Genomic DNA, 27508 nt, shown 5'->3' with positions numbered 1-27508 from the left:
GTTGATTAATAAGTGATGGGAGAAGAAAACAGGATTAAAACCCACAAACGACAGGAGTCTGTCTTCCCTTTGGAAACCCCCCCCCCCCCCTCCCAAAGTGACCTGGGAACCGTAGAACCTGAGCTGTAATGAGCGGCGCTGCTGGAAACTGACGGGGACATCGAGGAGGAAAGTGAATAATGAAGTGATGTCGGTGCTCGTTTCCAGTGGTATAAAAAAGAAACTTGAGACGGCAGCAGCAGCAGCAGCAGCTGGTGGTGGTGGGGGGGGGTGTGGTGGTGCTGGTGGTGGTGTCGTTTCATTTTTAGCAGTGATTCATTTCCCAATCAGAATCTGTAGGTGGCTGGAGAGACGGGAAGAGGAGAAAACACTTCCTGACTTTGATTGGCTTTGAACAGACCCACATCAGTAATTGGCTTAGCGGAGCTTGAAAGTGAGCTGACAAGCTGCTTTGTGGACTCTTCAGGGTGTTCGCAGGATAATTCCTCACTAATAACTCTGTTTTCATTCAGCGAGCGGGAGACACCGTCCACACTCGCGTTAGGACTTCAGGAAACACTTTCTCTCTTTCTTCCAGCAGCTGTTCTTCACATTTTAATTCTCTTTCCTGGTGGAAATGTAAAAAAAAGCACCAACTTTTTCCCGTCTCTTTCCTTCTCTCTCGCCCTCCTTTCTCTTCCTCTTTCTTTGTGCGTCTGTTTATTTCTTGCTTGTGTTTCCCGTCTTTTCTCCGTCAGTTTTTAATCCAATTTAATCAGCTTTCATGGACGTGTCAGACTGTTTGTGTTCTGCTGCCAGAACCGACAACAACAAAACAGATAAATTTAGACAAAAATATGATAATGTTCATTTCTGCTGCTCTTCATTTTCTCTCCGTCTCCAGATGTGAACGACAACGTTCCTTTCTTCCTGTCGTCCACCTACGAAGCCACGGTTCCTGAGGGAGCGGAGATCGGCACGTCGGTGGCTCAGGTGTCGGCCACAGACCTGGACTCGGGTCTGCATGGGATGGTGAGACACTCAACACTTTGTCTTCTTTTTGTCTTCTCTGCGTCTTCTGTGTAATTTTCTGTGCCTCTTCATCGTCATCATCTTCTTCCTCCTCCGTAGAATCAGAATCCGTTTATTGTCATTGTAAGCTGAAATCAGAAGAACGACTTCTCTTGGTGCATGAACACACACAATCACACAACATCAAACAAACAACAACCGACTTAGAATTTTTATAACAAATATACGAATAAGAATGAACTTGCATTAAAATGTTGCAATAAAAAATGACTCCGACAACAGTTGTGTCGTCTGAAAATGTCATGATGTGTTGGTGGAGTGGACAGGAGAGCGCTCACAGCCATGAGCGTGGTGGAGGAGGAGAGGTCTGACGGTGTCTGATTGGTTGTGAGGAAGTCTTTAACCCATATGCAAGTAGAGGTGGGGAGGCCGAGGTCAAGCAGTTTGCCATTGTCTTCTTCGTTGTCTTCTGTCTTCGTCTTCTGTCTTCGTCTTCCTTCTCGTCTTCTTCGGTCATCTTCCTTTTCTTAGTGCTCTTCGTGTTCTTCTTCTTCATCTTCTGCGTCTTCCTCTTTGTCTTCTTCTTCGTGGCCTCCTTGGCGTCGTCTTCTTCTTCTACCTCAGCTTCTTCTTGTGCTCACTCTTCCTCCTCAGATCCACTACGCGATCCTGAGGGACGAGAGCGGAGACTCCCAGTTCTTCAGCATCGACACGCGCAGCGGCGCCATCGTCACCCGGGCCTCGTTCGACCGCGAGCAGAAAGCCTCGTACCTGATCGAGGTGCAGTCACAGGACGGCTCCGAGTCGTCCCGACCAGGCCAACAGGGACAACCCAACACCGGTAACACACACACACACACACACACACACACACACACACACACACACACACACACACACACACACACACACAGACGCTACTACACTGAAATATAACAACACTGACTGTAAATAAAGATGGACGACACGTCTCCACTTCCTCCCACCATCCAGAAATGAAGCCAAAATATCTCCGATACAAACGCTGACATCTTTCATGGGAAGTCTGAGCAGCAGCGATCAGACGGTTGAGCTGCAGCATCGAGGTCCGAGCCCATTGGTCCAAACGGGCCGGGTTCAGACCCACACTTTGAAATGATTTTGAGGTTCTGGGTCAAGCTTGGTCATGTTGGATTATCTCCTTGATTTTGTCATTTGTAATCGGGGAAACATCAGGTTTCTGTTCGGGCTCAACTAGTTTCCTCTCAGGCTTAAACAGGTTGGGAAAGAATGTGCTCGTCCAATCAGGAGTCAGTCTCAGCTGTCAATCATCACGTCTCCGCCTGTTTCTATATCATCAAATAACTGATTCAAACCAAACTGATCAGAAACACTTGAACAAACATCAGAGAGAGAAGAACGACCTGAAATGACAGAAACATCTTTGACAAACATTTGTTTAAAGTCTACTTTGATTATTTTGTTTGGTCCATGTCCCGTCTGCTAACATGGAGGAGGCGGGCTTATGACCTATACTGCAGCCAGCCACCAGGGGGCAATTGAGAAGCTTTGGCTTCAGTTTTGCTGACATGTTATCACTGACTAACCCCCAGAGTGAAATGATTCTACGAGACGAGTGCAACCGACTGTGAGACGTGTTCAGTGGTTAGCCTAGCTTAGCGTAAAGACTGGAAGCAGAGGCAAACTGTTAGCCATGCTCCAGAAAGACTCTGGAGTCTGACTCTTTGCAGGATAAGAATGTGAATCAGTTCTCAGGGATTTGTTTTTCCTTTGTGAGGATGAAGAAGTTCAGTAAAGTCTGTGTCCTTCGCCTCAGACACGACGTACGTCAGGATCTTCATCACCGACGTCAACGACAACGCCCCGGCGTTCGCCCAGCCGGTGTACGAGGTGAGCGTGGAAGAGGACAAGGAGGTCGGCTTCGTCCTCATCACCGTCACCGCCAACGACGAAGACGAGGGTGAGTCAGAACATTCCTCTCTCATCTCCTCTCCACTCCTCTCCTTTCCTCTCTTGTGTTGTTTCCTCCTAATCTTTTTTCCCATAATCCTCTGCTCACTTCTCACCTGCTTTCCTCTCTCCACCTCCTCCTCTCATCGTGCCCCCCCCCCCCCCCCCCCCGTCCACTCTCCTCCTCCTCGTCCTCCTCCTCTCTCGCTGTCACAGCTCGTTAGCGAGCACTGCTGCTCCCTTGAGGTTGACAGGTTTGATGTTTGTCTCTTTGTTTGTGTTTGTCCCTCGTTCCTCTTCCTCCTCCACTCGAAACCAGTAAGGAGGAGGCAGAAAGAGTCAGAACAACAAAACCAGTCTCTCCCCCCCCACCTCCCTCTCTCTCTCTCTCTGTCTCTCTCTCTCTCTCTCTCTCTCTCTCTCCTCCTCTCTCTCTCTCTCTCTCCTCCTCTCCTCCTCTCTCCCCCCCCCCCACCTCCCCCTCTCTCTCTCTCTCTCTCTCTCTCTCTCTCTCTCTCTCTCCCCCTCTCCTCCTCTCTCTCTCTCTCTCTCTCCCTCTCTCTCTCTCCCCCTCTCCTCCTCTCTCTCTCTCTCTCTCTCTCTCTCTCTCTCTCTCTCTCTCTCTCTCTCTCTCCCCCTCTCTCCTCCTCTCTCTCTCTCTCTCTCTCTCTCTCTCTCTCTCTCCGCCTCTCTCTCTCTCTCTCTCTCTCTCGCTCTCTCTCCCCCTCTCTCTCTCCCCCTCTCTCTCCCCCCCTCTCCCTCTCTCTGTCCCTCTGGGGTTTGTCTTTGCTCAGAAAATAGAGTGACGTCTGATTATTTATCTTCTTTTTTTTAATGTCTAACCTTTATTTTTCCTGCCTCCCACGTTCACACACTCGCTCTGCTTCATCTTCTCATTTGTGAGTCGCTCTGATTCCCTCTGGAGTTCCCCCCCCCAGACTTCCTCTCTTCCCACAGTGTTGTTCCTCCAAACTTTCTCTCGCGGTTTGATCCGGTTTCCGAAACGAGCCGTTTGTAAAGAACGGACACGAGAAGCGTCTTCGCTAACAAGCTGCTGGAGAAACACAGAATCAGAGTCTGAGATCAGCTGTTGTTTAGTGGAGAGTCGAGCATGTGATCACGTGACTCAGTGATGGAAGACTTCATAAATGTCAGTAGTGACTCACACGCTCATCATATGGCTCATGGATGTGATTTATGCGGATGACACCAGCAGCAGTCAGATCACATTTACCACAACGACAACTGTGTGTCATCAGAACCAGAGGAAAACCAACCTGGTGTAGTTTGAACCTTGAAGTCGCAGCAGATTAGCTTCTTAAAGGAACCAGATAAAGAAGAGATGCTGCTGTGGAAAGATCGAATGTGATTTATATACATTAAACTTTTTTTTATTTTTATTATGATCACTGATCCTCATTTTAGCATCAAACTTCTGAGGTTTAAAGAAAATCTGCTTTGCTTTATGTTTGAATTCTTTTCAGTTTAGTTTCACGTGTGGTTGTTGTTCTAGATTCATGTTTATTCCCTCGGTCGGATCCCTGCGAGCTGCGGGAAGACGCTGAACACGGGGTGAAGAAATGCTGAGACAGCAAAGTGCTGATGGTTTCTCCCCAGTTCGTGTCTCGTCAGGGTCTCCCCGTGGTAATTAACTAACACCCCTCCACCCCTAACCACGGGGGGGGGGGCCACAGAGGGACACGACCTTAACTCAAACCCCCCCAATCCCTCCTCACAGGCAGGTAGGTGGGGGTGTTCCTGAGATTAGCTCAAAGATCTGGTCCCTGCTGAGTCAGCGATGTGAGTGGCCTGAGGTTTTTAAATCTTTATCGTCAATGCAGAAGAATTTCATCTTTTTCTCTCTTTCATGAAACCTCTCGACTGGTTGAACATGTTTGTTATTTATAAAGAGCAGTTTTACATTCACACACACGTACAGAGCGTCTATGTGCAGCACCTTTCTCCATGAGAAGGGTTCATGCTGGGCTCAGTGCGGGGAATGGGGAAGAATGGGATTGAACCGCCAACCTTCTGGTTAGAGGACGACCGCTCAAACCTGAGCCTGAGACACAAAGAGGATAAGACGCCACCAACAGGCGACTTAATGAAACACAACGTCACCTTGATTAAAACTACAGATTTGAAAATGTAAACTCAGCTACAGAGAAAACACAGGTCTGATGATTTTAGACATTTAATGAGGAAACGATTCCTTCTGAGAGCTGTGATCAAATAATCAGATTATGTCACGTGTGTCATGTGTGTAGGTGCGTACGTGTGTGTGTGTGTGTGTGTGTGTGTGTGTGTGTGTGTGTGTCTGTGTGTGTGTGTGTGTGTGTGTGTGTGTGTGTGTGTGTGTGTGTCTGAAGGGGAAAGAATCAAACTCCAATCTGAGATTTGATGAGCTGTAAATTCAACTGAAGGTTTTATTCTCTGACTGCAGCAACTGCACCGTCACCTTGGCTCCAGGTGTGTGTGTGTGTGTGTGTGTGTGTGTGTGTGTGTGTGTGTGTGTGTGTGTGTGTGTGTGTGTGTGTGTGTGTGTGTGTGTGTGTGTGTGTGTGTGTGTGTGTGGTACATTATGACCACACTTTGTTGTTGAAGCTGACAGGTGCTGAAACACTGGTGACCTTCTCTCAGCATTAAAGTGGAGGTCAAGCAAACATGATTACAGGACAATAACACAAACACACACACACACACACACACACACACACACACACACACACACACACACACCCACACACACACACACACACACACACACACACACACACACACACACACACACACACACACACACACACATACACACACCCTGGCACACTTGCTATAAAACATTTATTTCATCTTAATTTGGTGTTTGTTGGAATAATGAAAGGTGGGGTGAAGGGTAGGTGGAGGGTGGGTTTAGATTCCCCCCCCCCCCCCCCCCCCCCCTCCACCCCCCTAAAGCTGATTAGACGCCCGTCGTGTTTTCTGGATCCTGCTCAGTCCTCCGAGTGGAAAATTTGCAGAACTAAGTGCGTCTCGTAATGAGATCAAGAGGCTTTTTTTTATTCCGCTGAGTTCGTGTTTCAGTTCAGTGTCACCCCAGGGTTTAGTGAACGCACACACACACACACACACACACACACACACACACACACACACACACACACACACACACACACACACACACACACACGTTGAGCTGAATGATAATATGATTGCTCACACATGCTGTACAGTGATGTGCCTCTGCAGACAGAAGATGATGATAATGATGAAGATTAAAGTCGTAGCTAATCTGTAAAGTTCTGCAGTGAAATAATCTGAGCACCTAAACGCATCATGTCAGATGAAACACACGTTGATGACACGGCCCAGCTGCAGTCTGGATCAGAACACGTGATCTGTTCTGATCCAAATCCAAATCAAACTTTCTCCGGTGGCGAGTTTCGTCCTTTAGAGTGTCGACCTGCAGTCGACGCCCAGGGACGACTTTCCCCCCCGGTCCACCTATCGAGGAGCAGAGATCTGACCTTAATCTTAATGTGGAGTCTCCTGCAAGGCTGCGAATTATATCAGCCCGATCCCCCTGTGTGTGTGTGTGTGTGTGTGTGTGTGTGTGTGTGTGTGTGTGTGTGTGTGTGTGTGTGTGTGTGTGTGTGTGTGTGTGTGTGTGTGTGTGTGTGTGTTTTAGGAGGGCCACACCATATGGCCAGACTGATCATTAGGGAGGCTGCCGGAGGCAAGAACCTCTGGAGCTACTCCCCTAACACACATTTACACACACACATTCAGCTGCTCTGCAAGTGTCATGATGGGTTGTGTTCAGATGCTGTGACGGACCAGTGCACTTAAGCTTTTCCTCTCTCACACACACACACACACACACACACACACACACACACACACACACACACACACACACACACACACACACACACACACACACACACACACACACACACACACACACACACACACACACACACACACACACACGTCGTATTGAAGGTCCTCCATGTCTCCACAGATGGTGTTTGTCTCCTAAAGTCTCCTTGGATGCTGGTAAACAGAGAACAGGCCGGACCCAGACAGACCTGCCTCTGGGCTCTGAGCATAACTCTGTGTGTGTGTGTGTGTGTGTGTGTGTGTGTGTGTGTGTGTGTGTGTGTGTGTGTGTGTGTGTGTGTGTGTGTGTGTGTGTGTGTGTGTGTGTGTGTGTGTGTGTGTGTGTGTGTGTGTGTGTGGTCATCATCAGGAAAGAAGTGGACAGGAGATAGGCGAGGATAGAGGAGGAGGAAAGGTCAGAGCAAAGAAGGAAGGGGGAAGAGTATGAGAAGAAGGGTTAGGGAGGAGGAGATGAGAAGAGAGATTGAGGAGTTAGCATTAGGAGGCGAGGGAATGAAAGATACAATGTGAGAGTAAAGGAAGACTGACGCTGGAACAGGAATGAGAGGGACTCTGCTGCTGTGAGGTCATCAGTGTGTGTGTGTGTGTGTGTGTGTGTGTGTGTGTGTGTGTGTGTGTGTGTGTGTGTGTGTGTGTGTGTGTGTGTGTGTGTGTCTCCAGTGTGCAATCAACTGATTTATTTGAATTTGTGTAGCACCACATATCTTCATATCATCCTGTGCGTTAACTTTAAGAAGTTTAGCAGCATCATGACTTTGTTTCCATGAGACAGAAACAAGTCGCTCCTGCTCCTCTGGCTTCAGCTCAGGGTGTCCAGCTCAAACTGACCGATCCTCCTCCTCCTCCTCCTCCTCTTCCTTCTAGGTGCCAACGCCAAGCTGCGTTACCAGATCACCGCAGGAAACGCCATGGGCACCTTCGACGTGGAGCCCGAGGTGGGCACCATCTACGTGGCTCAGCCGCTGGACTACGAGATGGAGCAGCGCTACGAGCTGCGGCTGGTGGCCTCCGACGGGAAGTGGGAGAACGAGACGCTGGTGGTGGTGCAGGTGGTCAACCACAACGACGAGGCGCCCGTCTTCAGCCAGACCGAGTACCAGGCCGTTGTGACTGAGGAGCTCACCCAGCTGCCAGTTTTCATCCTGGAGGTCAGTTCGCTCGTTTGCATGGAAACGACGTCAAAGGTTCATGGTTTAAATCCTGTAAATTAAGTTTAAAGGTTCAGTTTGTAGACTTTAGTGACATCTAGTGGTGAAGTGTCGTGTTGCAGCTGTTGATCTAAATTATTGAACCATAAGCACCGATCCCATCTTCCACTCCAGATGAACATTGATAACAACCATGAGGCAGGGGCACCGTCACAGTGTTGGGATCAGTTCAAGGTTTAAATGAACCAGATGTGAAAGTGTATCAGGTTCAATGCAGATGTTGGTTTCGCTCCAAACTCCGGAGCATTAGCCTGAAGCTCAGCAGAGATCCAGTGTCCACATGCTAACACGTCGCACATGTGCTTTAACACTACACCACCTGACGGAGGCGCAGAGGAAGGATCTGAAAAGTTGCCTCAGAAAAGTCCGAGTGGACCTCTTTCATCTGCCTTTCGTCACACCTATCTGTGGTGATTCACAGTAATATGCATGTGCCTCCAAACCAAATCAGATTAGAAAGGTGGGAGCGCGTGGACGAGGGCAGGGAGGTGATCCCCGTCAGAGAGGCATGTGTCACCGAGTCCTCAGCCCAGGCCTGCTTCCCTCCGCCTGCTGGAATTGATTTGATGTGCACTCGCTTCCTCTCTAATGCTCTCAATGGTTTCTGTGGCGCCGGGCGGCCGGCCCCTCCCCAAACGCACGCCGCTCGCAGCCCTGTGTATTCATACAATTCAGCAGATAGGGAACGGAGGGGAAAATCCAATTTGAAATGAATATTTTCTGACTTCACCTGCAGCCTCCTCTGTGGCGCTGCGGCTGCTCAGCTTCAATATTGTCGACCTGCATCACGTTGTCAGGAAATACAAAGAGGCAGGAGGGGAAGCAGGCGGCGGGGGGGGGGACTTCAAAGGGTTCTGTAAACAAACCCTCTGGTGAGAAAAGGAGACCAAAGGGTAAAAGTGAACTTTTTCATGCTTTTGTTGGCGTCCATTAACTTTTAATTGCATTGTGTGGTGATGACAGATGTGAGGAGTCGCTGCTCGTGTCCCTGGCTCAGACAGAGGCAGGTTCATTAAACAGGACGAAGCTACAGACAAGTGTTCATTCCTGTGTCTGCGGGGGGGCAGCGGCTGCAATCAGCCCCCTGCCTCATGTCCTATTTGCTGGGCTTGACATTTGTACATTATGAAAAAGCAATTCAACTGTTTCGATAAGAAACACGTTGGTGGAAAAACCCTGGTTTCTTTAACTGAACTGGAGTCAAAAGTCTGAGACCAACCTGCTTCTGAAAACACTTTTTATATAATAAAACCTTTTTTATGACCCAAATCATTTCCTGGTGATGTTTTGTGTTTTCTTTATTTTGTTTACGTCACTTCGTGTCCCAGAGAATCAACCAGTTCTTCACGTGGGTAGAAACAAAAGACCTGGAAAACATTTTTTAAAGGAATACAAAAAATAATAAGCCCAAATTATACAAGCTGCATCATCAGAGTTATAATGATCTGCTTTTAGAAGAAGACGACATTTGTGTTTTAAAGCTGCTTTTAAAGGTAAATAATAGTGATTTTTATTAAAGTTTGAAACATGCTTCAAATGACCTGAACACATCTAAAGACAAGAGTGGTCGTGACCACAGTCCGAGGATCCTGGATATTCAAAAAAGATTTTTGCCGGATGCCAGAGCAACCCACCGTTCATCCAGATCTAAGAATCCTCGAGTGATCGGGGCTCCCACCTCGGACCTGGAGCAAAGTTTTAAACTTTATTCTAAACCTAGTCATAAATCTAAACTATCTTAAATTCCTTGTTATTTGTCTTGTGTTGCAGAAACTACAGAAACAAACTAAATGCTGTTTCTGTTTCCAAGGTTTGACTGGGAAGCGTTTTCTGACCTCTACCAGATCACTTGATAAAATCGTTTTCTCCTTCTGCAGGTGTCAGCCACAGATCCAGACCAAGAGGCCGACCAAACTGCCGTTCGCTACTCTCTCCACGGCCAGGGGGCCGGCGGTGAATTCACCATCGATGAACGCACTGGAAGAATATACGCCCAACGGCGACTGGACCGTGAGGAGCGTCCAGCCTGGAGATTCCTGGTCCTCGCCACAGATGAGGGAGGGGCGGGACTCACAGGATTTGCCGATGTGCTGTTAGAAGTCCAAGATGTCAACGACAATGCTCCCTTCTTCCCGTGTCCAGCACTGGAAGTAGATGGTTGTTTTGTTGGCCAAGTGCCTGAAAACTCCCCCGCAGACACCTCTGTCATGGAGATGCGTGCCATGGACCTGGACGACTCCAATGAGGGCAAGAACGCCGTGCTGACCTACAGCATCATCAAGAACATCCGCAATGAGATCAACCTCAACCTGTTCTCCATCAATGGCACCACGGGGACCATCTACACCGTTCTACGTTCCCTGAACCGGGAGGCGGAGGACCGGTACCTGGTGGTGGTGGAGGCCAGGGATGGAGGGGGACTAGTGGGGACGGGGACAGCCACCATCATGGTTTCAGATGTCAACGATCACCCGCCCGTCTTCACTCAGAGGATCTACACCACTCAGGTGAGTCAATCTGTCTAAAGCCTCTCCCCTGTCGACATCATCAGTAGATAATAACCATCTACGTCATGTGTGTCTTCCAGGTAACAGAAGACCTGGAGGTGAACAGCGAGGTTTTCGTGGTTTCTGCCACAGATGGAGATGAGGGCGAGAACGCTGTGGTAACCTTCAGCATCGTTGCAGGTGACGAGGACAGGAAGTTCTTCGTGGAAACTGACAAACTTAACAGACGTGGTGTGATAAAGCTGAAGAAGACGGTGGACTTTGAAAAGCCCCACGAGAGAACTTTCAATCTGACCCTGAAGGCTGAGGATGCGGATTTCTTCAGTCTGGCCTACTGTCTCGTTCAGGTGGAAGACTCCAATGACCACGCCCCTGTCTTCCTCCCACAATTCTATGAGTCGCCGGCCATGTCCGAAGACGTTCCCGTGGGGACCATTGTTACTCAGGTTACAGCTTCGGATCTCGACTCAAGCCAAAATGGACGTTTCTCTTACAGTATCTCCAGAGAGTCTGACCCTTACGGTCAGTTCCTGGTGGACCAGTCTGGTTGGGTGGTAGTGGCTGATTCGCTGGACAGGGAGAAAATCTCACAGCACAGGATCATGGTCCTCGCTACAGATGCTGGGACTCCGCCCCTGACCGGAACTGCCATAGTGATGGTGACGGTACTTGATGTTAACGACAATGGGCCGGAGCTCGAGGTCCCCTACGAGCCCGTTGTCTGGGAGAACACGGCGGCACCTCAGGCCGTACGGATGAACAAAACCTCCCTCCTCCTCCACGCCACCGATCGAGACACCTCCACCAATGGCGGACCGTTCTCCATACGACTCCTCATGCTCACCTCAGATGCCACCAACTTCAATTTGACAGATTTTCGGAACGGCAGTGCCGCCATCACAGCCCTGCGAACGTTTGACCGTGAGCGGCAAAAAGAGTACCGCCTCCCTATTCTCATGATTGACAGCGGCTCTCCTCCAATGAGCTCCACCAGCACACTGACGGTTGTGATTGGAGACAGAAATGACCATCCCCACTCGCCAGGACACACCCACTTCATCGTGTACAGTTTTGAGGGTATGTTGTGTTGTGTTGTGTTGTGTTGTGTTGGGCTAATTGAAGTGTGGTGTCAGGGATCCAATAAGTGACTCTGTGTACAATGCATTGTTCTTTTATATATTACTTGATATATAGTTTACTATAAAATACTGTAATAGTCTAATAATTAGCACTATAGAACAGGACAACACCTTCAACCCTGATTGTAGCTGTAGAGACCTCGTCAGGTCTGAGGGTTTCAAACCAGCGACTCTGTGATCACAGCCGCTCCTCTCTAACCTCCGGGTCCCCTGGTGCCCCCCCCACCACCTCCTGAGTGCTGGTGTTGTTAAGTTCCTGTCACAGTCGACTGCTCGCAGCCTCCCGCTCCAGCCCACATCACTTATTTAGCATTTCATACCATCTGTCAGTCGCTGTAATTTGCTGGAAAAACTAAGGTTTTCCTGTGATGTATTTTTAGTGGATTTCCTCTCTGGGGCCTTTCGACATGAAAGTACATTAACCCGCTAATATGAACCATCCCGTAGCTCAGCAACACGCCACGGAGCAAACAATTAACTCCCAGGTTTGACGAGCTCGTAAACAGGAGCCATTTTAAAAGGTAACTGATTTCACGGCTAAAGAGATTACAGCCGTGTGTTCGGCTTTTTTGGGAAATGGAGGGGGGGGGGGTGGCACTGCGCGTGCAATTCTAATGTGTGCATATCTCCCTGCTGTGCTGTCAAACCATGACCGTGTGTGCCAATGAGGCGTCGCCCTCCACCTTATCTCCTGAAAGAAGCCTCCACACTCCCTCCTTCACTAATATGAATATTTTGGGTCGTACCTTCGGGATCAGCTTCACTCTGAAGTAATTCCTTTTTTCAATCTTTTTATTTCCTGCCTCCTGACAGGTATCCTCCCGACGACGGCGCTCGGACAGGTTCAGTCCCCCGACCTTGATGACTGGAGTGAGAAGGTGTACCGCTTCGAGGGCAAACCCACCAGGTGCTTTGACATAAGAGGCTGAAAGGTGCCGTGAATAAAGAGCAGAGCGATGGAAGTGAAAGTAGAGACAGAAGAGTGGTGGGAGGGCGTGAAGGTCAAGAGGCAGACGAGTTCGAACGAGCACAAGGGAACAGCAGAAAGGAAAAGGGAGAAACTAATGTTATATATAACTACATAATATGTAATAATACATGTGTTGCTGATGGAATATTACATTCATATTCCTGTTTACAAGTTACAGAGAATAGTGTGATTATGACTCATGTCAAGATTACGTCACACGTCTGAGGTCATGTTTTCATCCGTCTGTCTGCAGGATGATTCTAAAGCTAATTAACAGACTTATATTATATTTTGTGGAACATGAACTAAAGAGGAAAATATTCAGTATATTTAACATGACGGAATATTCACTCTCTGTGCACGACTTCTAGTTCCAACTGTGTCTGGAAGAGTAAAGCTGTTTTCAGACCGGCACTGAAGTCCAGACATGTTCCACAACTGTTATAATAAAAGTTTTTAATAATAATAGTTTGTAATAATAATAGTTTCTAATTAAAGGGCTTAAACTTGCACACACACTTTTTGCATGGCAGCGTTTTGCAATGAACGAAATATGGAACTCAGCATATTTAGTAAATTCCCTATGTTTTAAAATATATTGTCGCAGAGAACTCGTCCACTCTTCAGAGTCGAGAGCAGCAAAAACCCAAAATCCATCTAACTTCATTGTATTTGGATGTAAATAGAAATCTCTTCATATCTCAGAACCTGGACAAATGAAAACACTCCCATCAGACAAACTGTGAGTCGGTCTGATGTCAATTTGTCTTATTGTTGGAGCAAACAGAAGAAGTGCCCCCCCCCCCCCCGCAGCCAGAGACACATGAAGACAGAGACACATGAAGACAATAAAAGAGCAGCGCAGGAAGTGACAGATTTAAAATAGAGAGGGAGAGACAGTACAAAGGTGCGGAGCGACGAAGAGGAGAACAGGGACAGAGGAACAGGCAGTTTGAAGGGAGAGACAAAGAAAGAGTGAAAGAGAATGAAAGTGCAGAGGACGGGGAGGAGAGAGGGATGGAAGAGGGGATCTGACTTGTCAGGAACAGTGCTATTAATACTTCATAACCAGCGGTATTGAAAATTCCCAGTGAAGCGCGGCGAGGGCGCGCTCGTTTTGTTTGATGAGGCGAGGCTCCATGCGGACACGTTGAAAGGAGAACCTGATTGCGCTCCCTGCCACCTCCTCTTCTAACGAGACACCTACGAGGAGAGACGACGAGAGACGACAAGAAACGGCCGAGAACAAAGAAACCGCTAGAGAGAGAGAATTACCATAGATACTCCTGAACCGCCAGCCGTCAGCGCGCCAGCCGACAGGTAGCAATTTGTTCACAGTGTGCATCAGGTGTAGGTTGCACTTTATTTACAAGAGACGATTGGAGAGAAACTCGATGGAGAGAAAGAAAACAAGTGTTTGGGTGAATGAGTCCCAGCGGGCCGTCGACAACATGTGACCTCACAGGAAGTCAAGACAACAAACGGCATAAGAGAACAAGCTCCTGTGTCGTTTGCTGAAATTGATCCGCACTGTAAATCATTTCCTGTCAGTGAAGTGCTGCGTCGCAGGGTCTGAGATCTTACAAGCGTGACGTGAATCCAGGAGAAGGTCGAAGCAGTCTCCCCTGCAGCGGGGGGGGGGGGGTGCGTGCTCTATCTCGGTCGCATTTTGGCCTCGATTCAGTCACGATCAATTAATTCGTCTGGTCTGAGAGCTGAAGGTCGCCTCGGCGTCCGGAGGTTAAACGGTTACATGAGCCTGATGGCACAGACTCAGCAGCGGGTTGGGACCGGGGCCATGTGACCTGGGAGCGCCAAGGTTTCCTGGATCAAGACACCGCCCCCCCCCCGCACCGTGTTCATGTTCAACCACAGACGTCCATCTGGTCCCAGTTTGATCTGAGGAATCCCATCTGAGAAAGATTTAATCTCGCATGAAAAACGACATGAACATTGGCACCAGGCCGGACTTCTACCCACAAACCCTTTGGCCTTGTTCCCTAACGTGGCTCCAGTTCCACTCTCAACATCCTGAGAGAAGCTGGTTCAGTTACTGCAGCGTTCCACCGGCATCAAAGAAGAGCTGTTTATAAACCGACTCATGTCCAGACAATCAAATACACATGTAAATATTTATTCAAATGCTGTTGTAGTTTGTAACTGTCTGTTCTCTACGCCCGGCTCTCAGGTTGTTCAGTCTGAACCACAGCTCGGGGCAGCTCAGTGTCAGGGAGGGGACGCCTCCGGGGTCGTACCGCCTGCAGGTGCGCGTGTCCGATCACACCTGGCCCGACGTGACCTCCACGGCTCGGGTGGACGTAGTCGAGCTGCAGCAGGACGCCCTGCAGAACGCCGCCTCCATACGCCTGTCCAGGAGTCCATGGGTGATGCTGATGATGATGTCACACTGTTTTTTCATCCCGATGATGTTCTCTTTTAAAATGCTGACGCCAAACAAGATTTACACATTCCCCACCGGTTCCCATGGTAAACTGTTATTGACAATGTTGTATATATCCCAGAATGCTGTGGGGTCCTGGTTTCAGGTGTGTCAGGTCTTTTCCAGTTCTCTTCTTTCATCTCTTCCTTCCTGTCTCTGTATTTTTCAGCGTTTCATTCCTCGTGTAGTCGATGAATCTAATGCTTCCTCCCTGAAGGTGTATGAGGTCAGTCATGACTCTGTCCACCCTCCTCTTCCTCCCCCAGACCTGACCGTGGAGCAGTTTTCAGCAGCAGTGGAGGTGAGGAGAGTCGTTTCTCCCGTCTGGGTCCGAGCGTTGGCTGAACTCCTGCAGACTTGCCGGAAAAGGTCCAGATCTTCTCAGTTGGCGACGGGGGAGACGGGGGGAGAAGGAGCTGGACGTCTGGTTTGCTGCTCATGGCTCGCCGTACTACAAGGCGGAGAAACTGCACGGCTACGTGGCGGCGAACAAATTCAAGGTGAGGAGTCGTTAGCCTGAAAATGTTCTGCACAAAGTTCAGGGATCTTGTTTTTCCAACATGAAGTGCAAAGTTTCTTATGAAGAATTAAAGCTAATTTCTTATGTTGCCAACCGTTATTCAGCTGTTTGCTTTCGGCAGCGTCACCGTTTTAATAAATGCACGAATCAAATTAAAACATTGAAATACAATAAACTGCGTAGAATGAGCTCCTCAAGACTTTAAGACCTTTAAGACGTATTCACTGAAACCAGCAGCAACTTCTTTTTTTCTTTTGTTCATTTTCTGTTTTTAATTTAACATAAAACTTCTCTTGCTCTTTAAAAGGTGGAAAAACTTCAACACTCCCACTGAATTTTAATTTGATCATTTATTCCAAGTTATTTAAACCGAAATCAAAAAGGTTAAATAGTTTAATAAAGAGGTTTAAATGCCAGAAACTCAGAACCTGAAAGTGACTAATATCCACTGACATTTACTCTGAGACGGAAGAAAACGGGTGAGATGAACTTCTGTCTCCAAACAGCTTCAATATTCACCTTGAAGTACAAAAGTAATGACGGCATATTAAAGTTTATTATGGGTTAAAACAAAGAATGATTATCAGAGAGAAAACTCTGAGATTAAAACCCCAAAAACGAGGATATGATCTGAGATTTAAATGGTGAACTTTGCTCTGAGGGATTATAAGTGAAACTTCAGTCCCACAGATCCCAGTCACTTTCATTCAACTCCAGTGGCCCAATATTCTGTCGTCAATCTGATAAAAGATAAATTAATATGCAAACAAATAACAAACTCTGTCAAATGAAAGTCGTGCGTTTGAACTGAGCTGAAGTCGAAGCTTATGTTGCATTAATTACAAATCAATTAACATCACATTCACACGTTTGTATGAGCAGCCTCAGCACTTAGAGACACTTAACACAGAGTAAACCCTTTAACGCTCGGTCTCACACACACAGACACACACGGACCACACCGGACACACACATACACACACACGGACACACACATGGACACACACATGAACACAACACGGACACACACATGGACACACACATGGACAGACACATGGGACACACAACGGACACACACAGACACACACACGGACACACACATGGACACACACATGGACACACACACGGACACACATGCCACAGGAGGTTAAGTGCAGAGGTTACACATGGATATACGGACTTGTGACTCCAGCAAGTGGCCGCACACACACACACTCACACGCACACAGACACACACTCACAGGGACCATGTACAATTCCTATATGTGCATATTAATATTTCAGATCCATTAAAAAGCCTGAGAGCAGCTGCTGACCTGAGCTCAGTGACTTCAGAGGCAGGAAGGTGATGAACGTTAGTGAACCATGTAAACACACACATGTTAAACACACACGTGCACACACACGTGCACACATATTTTAAAAGGAGGCAGATGAGCCAATTGAAGAATAAATGTTGAAAGTGGAATGTCACTCAGTAGAGTCACGGCCCAACTGTCACTCAAAACGTTACTTTGACCAGATAATAGAACTTGCTCTTCATTATCTCACCTGGATTTTTAATTGGATTTGCACCAAATTACACACACTCATAAATATCAGTTCTCTAAATATGTCTGATTGTTGTCATCAAGATCCATGAGTTATTCTCTGGGAAATCTGAAAAGTGTCAAAAACCACAATGATAATGGAAGTGATTAAAATATTCTAGATCCAGACAAACAGACAGGGGTGAAAACATAACGTCATTAATTAAATAGTAACTGGACCATGCTTAGGTCATAAAAATACTACAGTTATTAGCATTTTAATACGGAAATAAATCAGAAACAGAAGCTTTCTGCAGTAGCTTTATTTCCATTATCTTGTGTTTGGGATTTTAAGTCATTAAAACTCTTTCATGTATCAGATAACTGTACAAGTGGAAAGAATACAGCTGACAGATATTAGCGTGGCTAACGCTAGGCTAACGCTAGGCTAACGCAAGGCTAATGTTTGGCAAAGATCTTTTTTTTTACACATTTTTCCAAACTTTCTTTAAACTGGAATTTGGAGATTTTTTGTGAGATAATTTTGATCCGTCTAATCAGCTGCTTTTAGCTTATGGTTCGATGCTAGCTTTGTTTTCAGTTATATTTACTAAATCAAGTTGGATTTGCAAATTTTTGTTTGATCTCTTCATGCTAATTTATGCTACAGTATTAGCCTACTTTCCTCAGCTTTAGTTTTAGCTAGCTTCACGCTAACACTTTGTTATAGTTATTCTCACTTTGTGTTTTATGAAGAAACTATGATCTTGTTAATTGTTCCTCTGTCAATCATAACTCTTCCAGCTGGAGGCCACGTTGGGCGTGTCCATCTCTCAGGTGGGCGTTGACGACTGTCCCCACGCCGCCTGTCAGTCGGGCTGCAGCAGCGAGGTTTCCTTCGGCCAGACCCCGGTGGCTCTCAGCTCCGGGAACACGACCCTGGTGTCGCTGGCGGCCTCGACCACGGCTCAGTGCGGCTGCCGGGGCCGAGAGGCCGTCCAGCTGCCCTGCTCCTCTTACCCCACCAGCCCCTGCTTCAACGGGGGCACCTGCCAGGACGGACCCGTGGGACACAGGTGGGTCCAGGTTCTGTCTTCTGTCCATGAGCGATACGCAGCCGACTTCAGGATCAGTTTGATTCATCTCCTGGACAGTTACACTACATTTAACTAGTTTAATTCTGCTTTGTGTTCGTCTCAATTTAATGAATGTTTCATGTCTGGAGAGTTTTACAAGTGGAACAGTGAGTTATAAAGGAAGATCGAGATGAACAGTATTTATTTTACTGTTTTAATTGAAAACAAGATGTTTCTCAACCCATCAGATTAAACTACTGCTCATACCTCGTATATCTGGTAACTTAACAAACTACTATTAGATGTTGATTGTGAAAGTTTCTCCTCTCAGAGGTTTGAACAGCTTCTATCAACAGGATCCTCAGTGTTCATGTTGTTAAGGATTGAATTGTGTTTCTCAGATGTCAGTGTCCTCCCATGTACGACGGCCCCGAGTGCCAGCAAACCAAGCACAGCTTCGGTGGCCAGGGCTACGCCTGGTTCCCCCCCATCATGCCCTGCTTCCAGAGCCACATCTCCCTGGAGTTCCTGGCCGAGTCGGCCAATGGGCTGCTCCTCTACAACGGGCCGGTGGGCCCCGCCAACTCTGAGGAGCAGGAGGACTTCATCGCCATCGGTGAGTTTCCTGCTGAAGTGCCAGTGAGCAAGGTGCTCGAGCATATTCTTTGTTCTTTGTGAAAAGACTTTGTAAAGATCAGGTGAAGTCGACATGAAGCTTTTTAGTTACTATAAAAAAATCTTTGTGATGTTTACTTTGTGTTGTGAGCAGAAGAAAAACTATAAAACTGTAAAATAATACTAGAGTTTATTCCTCAGTCAGAAACATGTGAACTCTGCAGCTGCTTCGTCAGAGACGGAAACTGTTTGAAACTCGACGTCCTTTAGCTTAAAGATTCATTTTTTTACTAAGCTGCAACAAACAGGCTAATCTCACAGTGGCGGTTGGAGCACGCCGCCGCTCGTCCTCTTCAACAAAGACAGAATCCATCTGTTGCAGTTTCTCAGGAGACAAACGGCTTCGTGAAGTTTAATGTCAGCTCCCGGGGGTCCAGTTGTGGATTAGCCTGCAGATCTCCTTTCAAACACTTCATGCATAATTTGATGGCATTAACGTAACGTAACGATTGAGCCCGAGCTGCTGCGCTGCGGGTTCAGCATTGATCACTCTGTAGCGTCACGTGTTCGATAGCATGGCTCTGAGGTTAATCAGGTCAAACACACATCTGATTATGGAGTGGATGATATTGAAGCTTACACAGCGATACAGGGAGCTGAGGTCGGAGGTTTGGTCACGTGACATCCGCTCCACCCAAGTACCACACACGCATGAACTCTTCAGAAACATGAAGAGTAGAGCTCAAGCCTTCGCCGAGGTCAGTCACTTGAATTCTGTCAAACTGCACCAAACTTCACTCTCATCAGTTGGAGAATATGTCAGTGAAATCTTAAATATCTCACAGAGATCCTCACCAAACTGCGATGTCTCCCATGTGTCATCCTTTAACTCTTGAAATCTGTTCACTGGTTTTTTGAATAAACAGACAAACACGTTTTCACTTTACTCCGCTTTCTTTTCAAAGCTTTCAAAATCATATCTTTTGTCTTTTGTTATCTCGCCAAGGAGGTTTTGATTCCATCTGTTAGTTTCTGTCGTCTGTCCGTCCGTCTGTGTGTCTGTCCGTCGTCTGTCTGTCGTCTGTCGTCCGTCTGTCCTGTCCGTCCGTCTGTGTGTCTGTCTGTCTGTCTGTCTGTCTGTCCGTCCGTCTGTGTGTCTGTCTGTCTGTCTGTCTGTCTGTCCGTCTGTCTGTCTGTCTGTCTGTCTGTGTGTCTGTCTGTCTGCAGCATTACAATCAGCCAGCAGGTGGAAGGACGTGTGTTGATTCAGGAAAGAACTCATTCCTGGTCCACGAATCTCTTTCTTTAACATTTGTTCATTTCTTCACTGATCTTGATGAAAATCACTTTGATTCAGACGTTTGATCTGCAGCAGCTTGACTGGATTCGAGGAGGAATGAACTGAGCGATGTTCCAGTTTTACCTCGTGTTTCTTTATATCTTGTCTTTGTATTTCCTCATTGAAAAAAGATGAACTTCAATTTTTGTTGTTATATGAAGAGTCTCGTATTGTTTCAATGTGAAGAGAGAAAACTCAGAGTCTGATGTTTCGCTGCAGAGCTGAGGAACGGGGTTCCAGCTCTGAGTATCAACCACGGGTCCGGAACGCTGACACTGCAGCTGCCTCCCAAATCCACCGCCACCGACCGCCGCTGGCATCGCCTCGACGTCATCAGCGATGGGAAGGTAGGAAGGACGGGGGGTTTGTTTTTCACAGTTAAATTATCATTTTGAAACTTTTCATGATGTCGTTAAAGATCAAATGTTTTCACAATTCCATTAGTGTTTTATTTATGAGCAAAACAAAGTGTAAAGACAGAAAATAACTTAATGTGAAGAACCAGGAGACTTCTGATGAGATGAATATCTGAGGTCCTCATTCTGTGAGACGATACTGAGGGTTTCTAACAGCTGTGTGTGTGTGTGTGTGTGTGTGTGTGTGTGTGTGTGTGTGTTCAGGCCGTCCAGCTGATTCTGGACCAGTGTGGGGGGGCTGCGGTGAACGAGGTGGAGGGTGTGGGGGGGGCCACTCAGGAGGTGGACGAGTCAGGCTGCAGAGCTGCAGGAGAAACACCCGGGAACCAGAGGTGAGTTCAAACCTGGAGACACCAGAGACCAGCGTGTCACTGTGCACAGTCACTGTGCACGTTCACTGTGCACGTTCACTGTGCACGTTCACTGTGCACGTTAACCAGACACGTTTAAAAATAAAAAATTAATATATATATATATATATATATACATATATTTTGAAGTGTGTTGTTCCTCTTCTGCTTCATTTGACCTGCTGCTCTGATTTCCATCCTCCTCAACTCTGCTGATCCTCCTCCTCCCCTCCTCCTCCTCCTCTTCCTTCTTCTTCCTCCCCTCCCACCCTCCTCCTCCCGTTGCACCCCCCCACCTGTGTTCTCCAGCTATCTGAATGTGTTCCAGCCTCTTCAGTTGGGGGGGGGTGAAGGAGACATCTCCTCACAGACGTTACCACAGTTTCACCGGCTGCATCCGCAACCTGGTGGTGGACAGTCAGGTAACATCACAGTGTGTGTGTGTGTGTGTGTGTGTGTGTGTGTGTGTGTGTGTGTGTGTGTGTGTGTGTGTGTGTCTGTGTGTGTGTCTCTGTGTGTGTCTGTGTGTGTCTCTCACAGTGTTAATATAAAGTGTACGTAGCTCGACTCTCACTCTTTATGAAACCACATCTAAATTCACTAGATCCAGATTTTCATTTGAATCATTATGTTGAGCTTATTTTCTTCATCCTGTTTTATTAATTCTTCTTCCACCAGGTTTCATGTTAATCTGTCATTTGGTTTTAACGTATTCCTGCGAAATAACAAACACAGATAAAAACTCCTCGTCGGAGGAAACAAAGAACCAACAGCTCTGGTCTGAAACCTTCATGTGCTGCTCTACAACACAGCAGCTGGTTCCTTTTCAAACTCTCTGAATCATCCTGTGTTTGCTGAAGTTCAGTGTCAAACAACAACAGAAGTTTTAAAGCTTGAAAAGATTCCAAGGGACGATCACACTTTCAATTCTCTTGCTGCTATTTGTCGTCAGCAGTTTAAACGATTTCATCCTCGCTTAAAATACTAAAATGTGCTGAGATCAAGGCAAAAAAAAAAAATGAAGATGACAATTTTAAAGTTGACTCATCTTTCTACCTGACAACATCCATCTGTGCTGATCCCCAGAGGATGAATCACAGCGTGAACGACCCTCTGGCTCCACCGTCACCTTCCGTTTCATTAGCTTCCAAATGGTTAAAAGAAAGAGAAACGTAATCCACCGTAACCCGCTTCTCTTCTCTCTGTAATCAGAGCCGGCCTCCAGATTCCTTCAGAAATTCAGAACACATTTTGGGGTTCACGCGTTAAGGTGGTTTGACACACCACAAAATGCAGCTGCTGCACGGCTGCCAGCTGGAAACAATGGGCTTGTTTAGAAATGTAGTGCATGTCAAATTCAGTCTGTATCTCATCCTCAAACGGAGGGAAACTGCAGAATAAGAGAAACGCAGCCGGAATCGCAGCAGGCGTTTGGAAAACCTGCGGAGGAAGTGGCTGTGATGAGGATAAAATCAAAAAAAGGAAAATGATTTAAAGAACAACAAGATAATCAGAACCCTCCGTCCCTCCGTCCCTCCGTCCCTCCGTCCCTCAGGTGTACGACCTGGCGTCTCCAGGTGAGAGTGTGGACAGCGCCCCCGGGTGCAGGCTGACAGACGGGGTGTGTGTGACGGCAGATAATCCGTCGTGTGGCGTTCACGCCTCCTGCCTCGCCGACTGGGGCTCCTTCAGCTGCGAGTGCCACCCGGGGTACACCGGACACAAGTGTGACAAAGGTGAGAGGCTGTGTGTGTGTGTGTGTGTGTGTGTGTGTTGTCTGCATGTTTTGGGATCCGACTTTATTTCTTTTACACCAGATGATCCCACACAGAGAATATGAACCAATCACAGAGACTCGTCTTTGTTAAATTTAACCCGAGAGCATCGACTGAGAACAAAGATGGACGACGCGTCTCCACTTCCTCTCAGGATCCAGAAATGAATCCTAAAGAAACGCACATCATCAGAGTCGTGCAGCAGTGACCGTGGAGCCGTGGTGTCGAGGTCCAACTTGTCACAGTGTTAAAAAAAACTTTATTCAAACATGCTTTTAACACGTATTCGTCCCCCCCCCCAGTCGTCCCTGAGTTTTCCTTCGACTCAGGCAGCATCGTGCGTTACCAGCTCAGAGGAGGCGGCAGCTCGCGTCGCACCAACGTCCAGCTGCTCCTCCGGACCAGAGCCGCCTCGGGCACCCTGCTCTCCGTGACATCCCGGGAAGCCAGCGAGTACCTCGTCCTGGAGGTGAGTCGAAGCTTCCGCACATTTCTCCTCCTAAAAAGTTCCGTTTTTTTAACCGGCTGTAAAGTTTAATGCCTTCGTATGAAATCTTCGTCTCTCTCAGGTCACAGAGGGTCACCTCGCTGTTCGCGCCAACCTCGGCGACGGCGCCAGCGCCCTGCGGCTCCTCAGTCAGCGGGTAGACATCGGGCAGTGGGTCCTGGTCAGCCTCAGTCGCCATGACAACGTGTTCACCCTGCGGCTGGAGCAGGGCGGAGGGTCGCGGGAGGTCCAGGCGCGGCTGGGGAGCCGCAGGGAGATTGTGGTCCACCCCGGCAGTGTGATGGTCGGAAACGGCCCGAACGCCGGAGACAAGGCGGCAGACTTTCACGGTGAGATGTGGATCTGATCTGGATTCTGTTGATGTTGAACAATTCATCTGATTGGCTGCAACAAAGGACGCTTTTATTGAGTGAACAGCCGCCATGAAAACTGGTTTAAAGATGTCACGTGACATTGTGACATCACCACAAACTGCTGTTGGCTTTGATGGAGAAACAGGAGCTAAGACCAAGTGTTGGATAAAGTTTTGACTTATTATTATTTGACGTCTCTCAGTTTGAACCTCAGATCCATGATGGTGGCTCTGTCCTCCGTCTGTCTCGCAGTATCTCAGACCCTCTCTCCTTGCAGGCTGCCTGCGGGACGTGCGTTTGAACGGTCAGGTCCTCCCTCTGGACGGGCAGAGCCGGGACCTTGTGACGGTGCTGGAGAGGCGGGGCGTCACCTCAGGGTGCGCCAGCGACGCCTGCAGCAGCCAGCCCTGCCGCAGCCCGCTGCGCTGCATCGACCTGTGGAGGAAACACCAGTGCAGGTAGAAGACGCCCAAACTGCAGACACACGTCCCAGCAGACCCCCTGCTGGTCTGTTAGTGTAACAGTAATCATTTCTCCCTCTGTGTCGTCTCCCAGGTGTCCTGGCGGTCAGGTGACCGTGACCGATGAGTCGGGTCAGCAGCGTTGCAAGCCGTCACCATGCGGACTTTATTCCTGCCGAAACGGCGGCACGTGCCAGGCACTGTCGGCCGACAGCTACCGGTGCCGGTGTCAGGAGGGGTTCAGAGGTCAGCGCTGCGAGCTGGGGCAGGTCAAAGGTCACCGGCTGGCCGCCCTCAGTCCCAGCTCCATCCTCGCCATCAGCATGTGTCTCCTCGTCTTCTTTGGTGAGAGACCAGAGGTTTTTATTGGTTCAATTTAAAGAGAACAAACTGAACTTTAATAAACTTTATACGGTCTGAAATTTAACAGATTTTATTTATATTCACATATAAAACTTCTTCAACTGCTTTTTTAGAACTTCTACGTGCTTCATGCGTCACATCAATGAATTTATAAAAAGATTGGCGACAGATCCCAATGAACCCAAATCACCTGGATCGCCCCCTGGTGGCTGGCTGCAGTTTAGAAAACCCTGCCTCCTCCATGTTAGTACTGGGACAAAATCACCAAAAAGTCAAAGTGCTCGTCTAATAAATGTTTTTCCAAAAAGTCAGAGTCATGTCTGATCATCACTTAGTTTCTTAAGGTTTCAGTCACTTAGGAATAACGATGAGTGAGTCAGAACCATCAGACACACACACAGTTGTGTAACTGTAACGATCAATAACCTTTCCATCAGCATCGATCAGGAAACGATGAGTGTTGACGTAGAGAGATTTCAGTTACATAAAGCTTCTATTCTTAGAACGTCAGCTCTTCTCCTCTGAACATCACAGGTTGAAGAAGCAGCTTCTTCCTCAGAAAGTGTCCGTGGTGGTTAATTTAGAAAATGACTAAGGACGTTAAAGTCTGATTCTCCAGCTTCTGGTGACTCGTTAGTGTTTCACTGTGGTGATCATAACAATGTGAACGAGCATCGAACTGATTTATTGAGACTAAACGGCTCCACAGAGCAGCTTTAATGAGCTGCTGCTGCAGACGTACAGGAAGGAAACGAAACGTGTCCCGGTGGTGCAAGGATGCATATTTATACTGTCCTGTGTGTGTGTGTGTGTGTGTGTGGTGTGTGTGTGTGTGTGTGTGTGTGTGGTGTGTGTGTGTGTGTGTGTGTGTGTGTGTGTGTGTAGCGGTGCTGGTGGCGGTGACGGTGTGGAACCAGAAAGGCAGCCGCAACAAGTTCAGGAAGCGCGGAGTTTACCACATCCCTGCTGAACACGAGAGCTGGGAGGACATCCGAGAAAACATCCTCAACTACAATGAGGAGGGGGGGGGCGAGCAGGACCAGGTACACACACACACACACACACACACACACACACACACACACACACACACACACACACACACACACAGTATGTAGATCAGAGTATTTGTGGTTGTGAGTTTTCATTTTTAATTTCAGTCAAACAACCTCGAGCTGAACGAAGGACTCGCAGACAGATGATAAAAATAAAATAGATCGTGACCTTCATGTTGTTTTTTATGTGAGATGTGAAGTGAAGATTATTTTTATTTGTCACATAATAAATAATGGATAAATAAAAGATCCTTTGATTGTGACGCGATTAAAATGTGTTAAACTAAAACGTCTTAAATCAAACTGTGGATTCTCAGCGTTTGAACAACACGAGTCAACATATGTTTTTATTTTTACGAGTTAAGTTTATTACTATTTTAATGAATTGTTTCATATTCCATCTTTAAGTTCTTTTATCCCAGTTTCATTTCAGCAGCTGTTTCCTGTGTTTGTCGAGGATGTTGTTCTTTGAACTGATTGTGTGATGTTTAGTTCACGGGTTAGGGTTAGAGAATCCGATTTCCCAGAATGATCCTTTCACTCAGTAATAAACATATTAACCCTTTTCCAACTCAAACTGAACCCAGCGTCTGAAGTGAAGATGAGGTTGTGCAGCTGTTCCTAATAAAGTGCTCTGAGTGTAGATAAGTGATGTGAGTCCGGCGTGTGACCTTCCTCCCTCCTCTTCCTTTAGAACGGATATGACATCACGGAGTTGAAGCGTCCCCTGTGCTCCAGCCTGTCTCAGTCTTCGTCCTGCACCACCGCCCCGCTCATCAAATCCTCCCCCGGCTCCCAGGAGGAGGTTCACCCGTCCGGCTCCTCCTGCAGCTCGGGCGCCCCGTACCTCAGCATCCCACATCACCACCATCATCAGCACGCCGCCGCCAGCTACAGCGGCGACGCAGCCTACGCCAACTACACCGCTCTCGCTGGCAGGGAAGTGGAGACGAGCGACGCGGGAAGTTGCGCTGACACCGGCCACCAGGGGTCCCGCTCCCACGTGGACTTTAAGAGCTACGTGGCTCGGATCATCTGGGAGGCCGACAATGACAGTGAGGCGCTCCCGCCAGACGCCTACCACGTCTGGTTCGTGGAGGGCTCCGACAATGACAGTGAGGCGCTCCCGCCAGACGCCTACCACGTCTGGTTCGTGGAGGGCTCGGGGTCGTCGGTGGGAAGCCTCAGCTCGCTGGGGTCGGCCGCATCCCGTGGAAATGTCAACGCCAGTCAGGGCGACGCAGAGGAAGAGGAAGATGAAGACGAAGGAGGGTTTGTTTACGACAGGCTGTCGCGATGGGGCCCGAAGTTCCAGGCTCTGAGCAACATGTACGACCGGCCCCAGCTGAGCCTCACGTACAAGGACGCGATCACCTACATACAGAGGAGCCACAGTCACGACCATCTGCCTCACCACCACTAGGGGGCACTACACAACCCCACCCACCTACATGCACACTTAACAGACTGGAGGGGGCACTGTGCTGCCTTCACGTCAAATCAGAAAATGCATAAGGTTAATAAATCATTTATGAGTGAATATAAACAATGTTCAAAAGAATATTTTTGCAATAAAAAGTAAATCACGTGAGTCGTTCGCTCTGAATTGAACGTGTCGCAGGTAGAGTTGTGTTGCCCCCCCCACAGGTGTGGCAGAGCTCACCTGACTGAGTCAGAAAGGTGTCAATCAAACCTCCTGGGGACACGCCCACACAGGGCACAGAGGGCCTCGAAATCTGATTGGCTGCAACAAGCACCACCTGAGCAAACCCTCAGTGCTGATTGGCTGTTGGCTCTGACAGACAGGAGGCTCAGCAGGAAGTCAGTGATCATGTGACGAGCAAACGGAGAAACTCTGACGTGAGTAAAATCTGAAACATCTGAGTTCCCTCGGTTTTTCTACAACATAATTTGATCCATAATTTTCTCAGTGAATCGACGACAGAACGTTTCATTTTGTCCTGAATATAAAATGTGAGACAAAGGAAAACGATGATTAACACGAAGCTTGTTTGTGGCTGAA

The 27508-nt window shown here is 47.9% G+C and overlaps 1 protein-coding gene across 1 annotated transcript in view; it reads left to right on the top strand.

The window, feature by feature from the left end:
• The window catches only part of si:dkey-22o22.2 (neural-cadherin), a 95580-nt gene extending 68478 nt beyond the window's left edge, over positions 1-27102 (top strand). The window contains 24 exon segments of the mRNA XM_034610656.1: positions 884-1011; positions 1666-1852; positions 2828-2971; positions 7726-8009; positions 9947-10576; positions 10657-11653; positions 12529-12622; positions 14874-15094; positions 15409-15519; positions 15522-15625; positions 17979-18250; positions 18652-18866; positions 20424-20551; positions 20825-20952; positions 21280-21310; positions 21312-21392; positions 22526-22706; positions 23048-23214; positions 23315-23582; positions 23884-24064; positions 24162-24412; positions 25316-25473; positions 26180-26545; positions 26606-27102. Of these exon segments, the coding sequence (XP_034466547.1) occupies positions 884-1011; positions 1666-1852; positions 2828-2971; positions 7726-8009; positions 9947-10576; positions 10657-11653; positions 12529-12622; positions 14874-15094; positions 15409-15519; positions 15522-15625; positions 17979-18250; positions 18652-18866; positions 20424-20551; positions 20825-20952; positions 21280-21310; positions 21312-21392; positions 22526-22706; positions 23048-23214; positions 23315-23582; positions 23884-24064; positions 24162-24412; positions 25316-25473; positions 26180-26545; positions 26606-26908 (5630 nt within the window). The 3' untranslated portion in view covers positions 26909-27102.
• Positions 27103-27508: the final 406 nt, after the last annotated feature.

Source organism: Hippoglossus hippoglossus, chromosome 16 (genome assembly GCF_009819705.1).
Source record: "Hippoglossus hippoglossus isolate fHipHip1 chromosome 16, fHipHip1.pri, whole genome shotgun sequence".
NCBI lineage: Eukaryota > Metazoa > Chordata > Actinopteri > Pleuronectiformes > Pleuronectidae > Hippoglossus > Hippoglossus hippoglossus.
The sequence above is the reverse complement of the archived record's forward strand: the minus strand, read 5'-3'. Positions and strand labels throughout refer to the sequence as shown.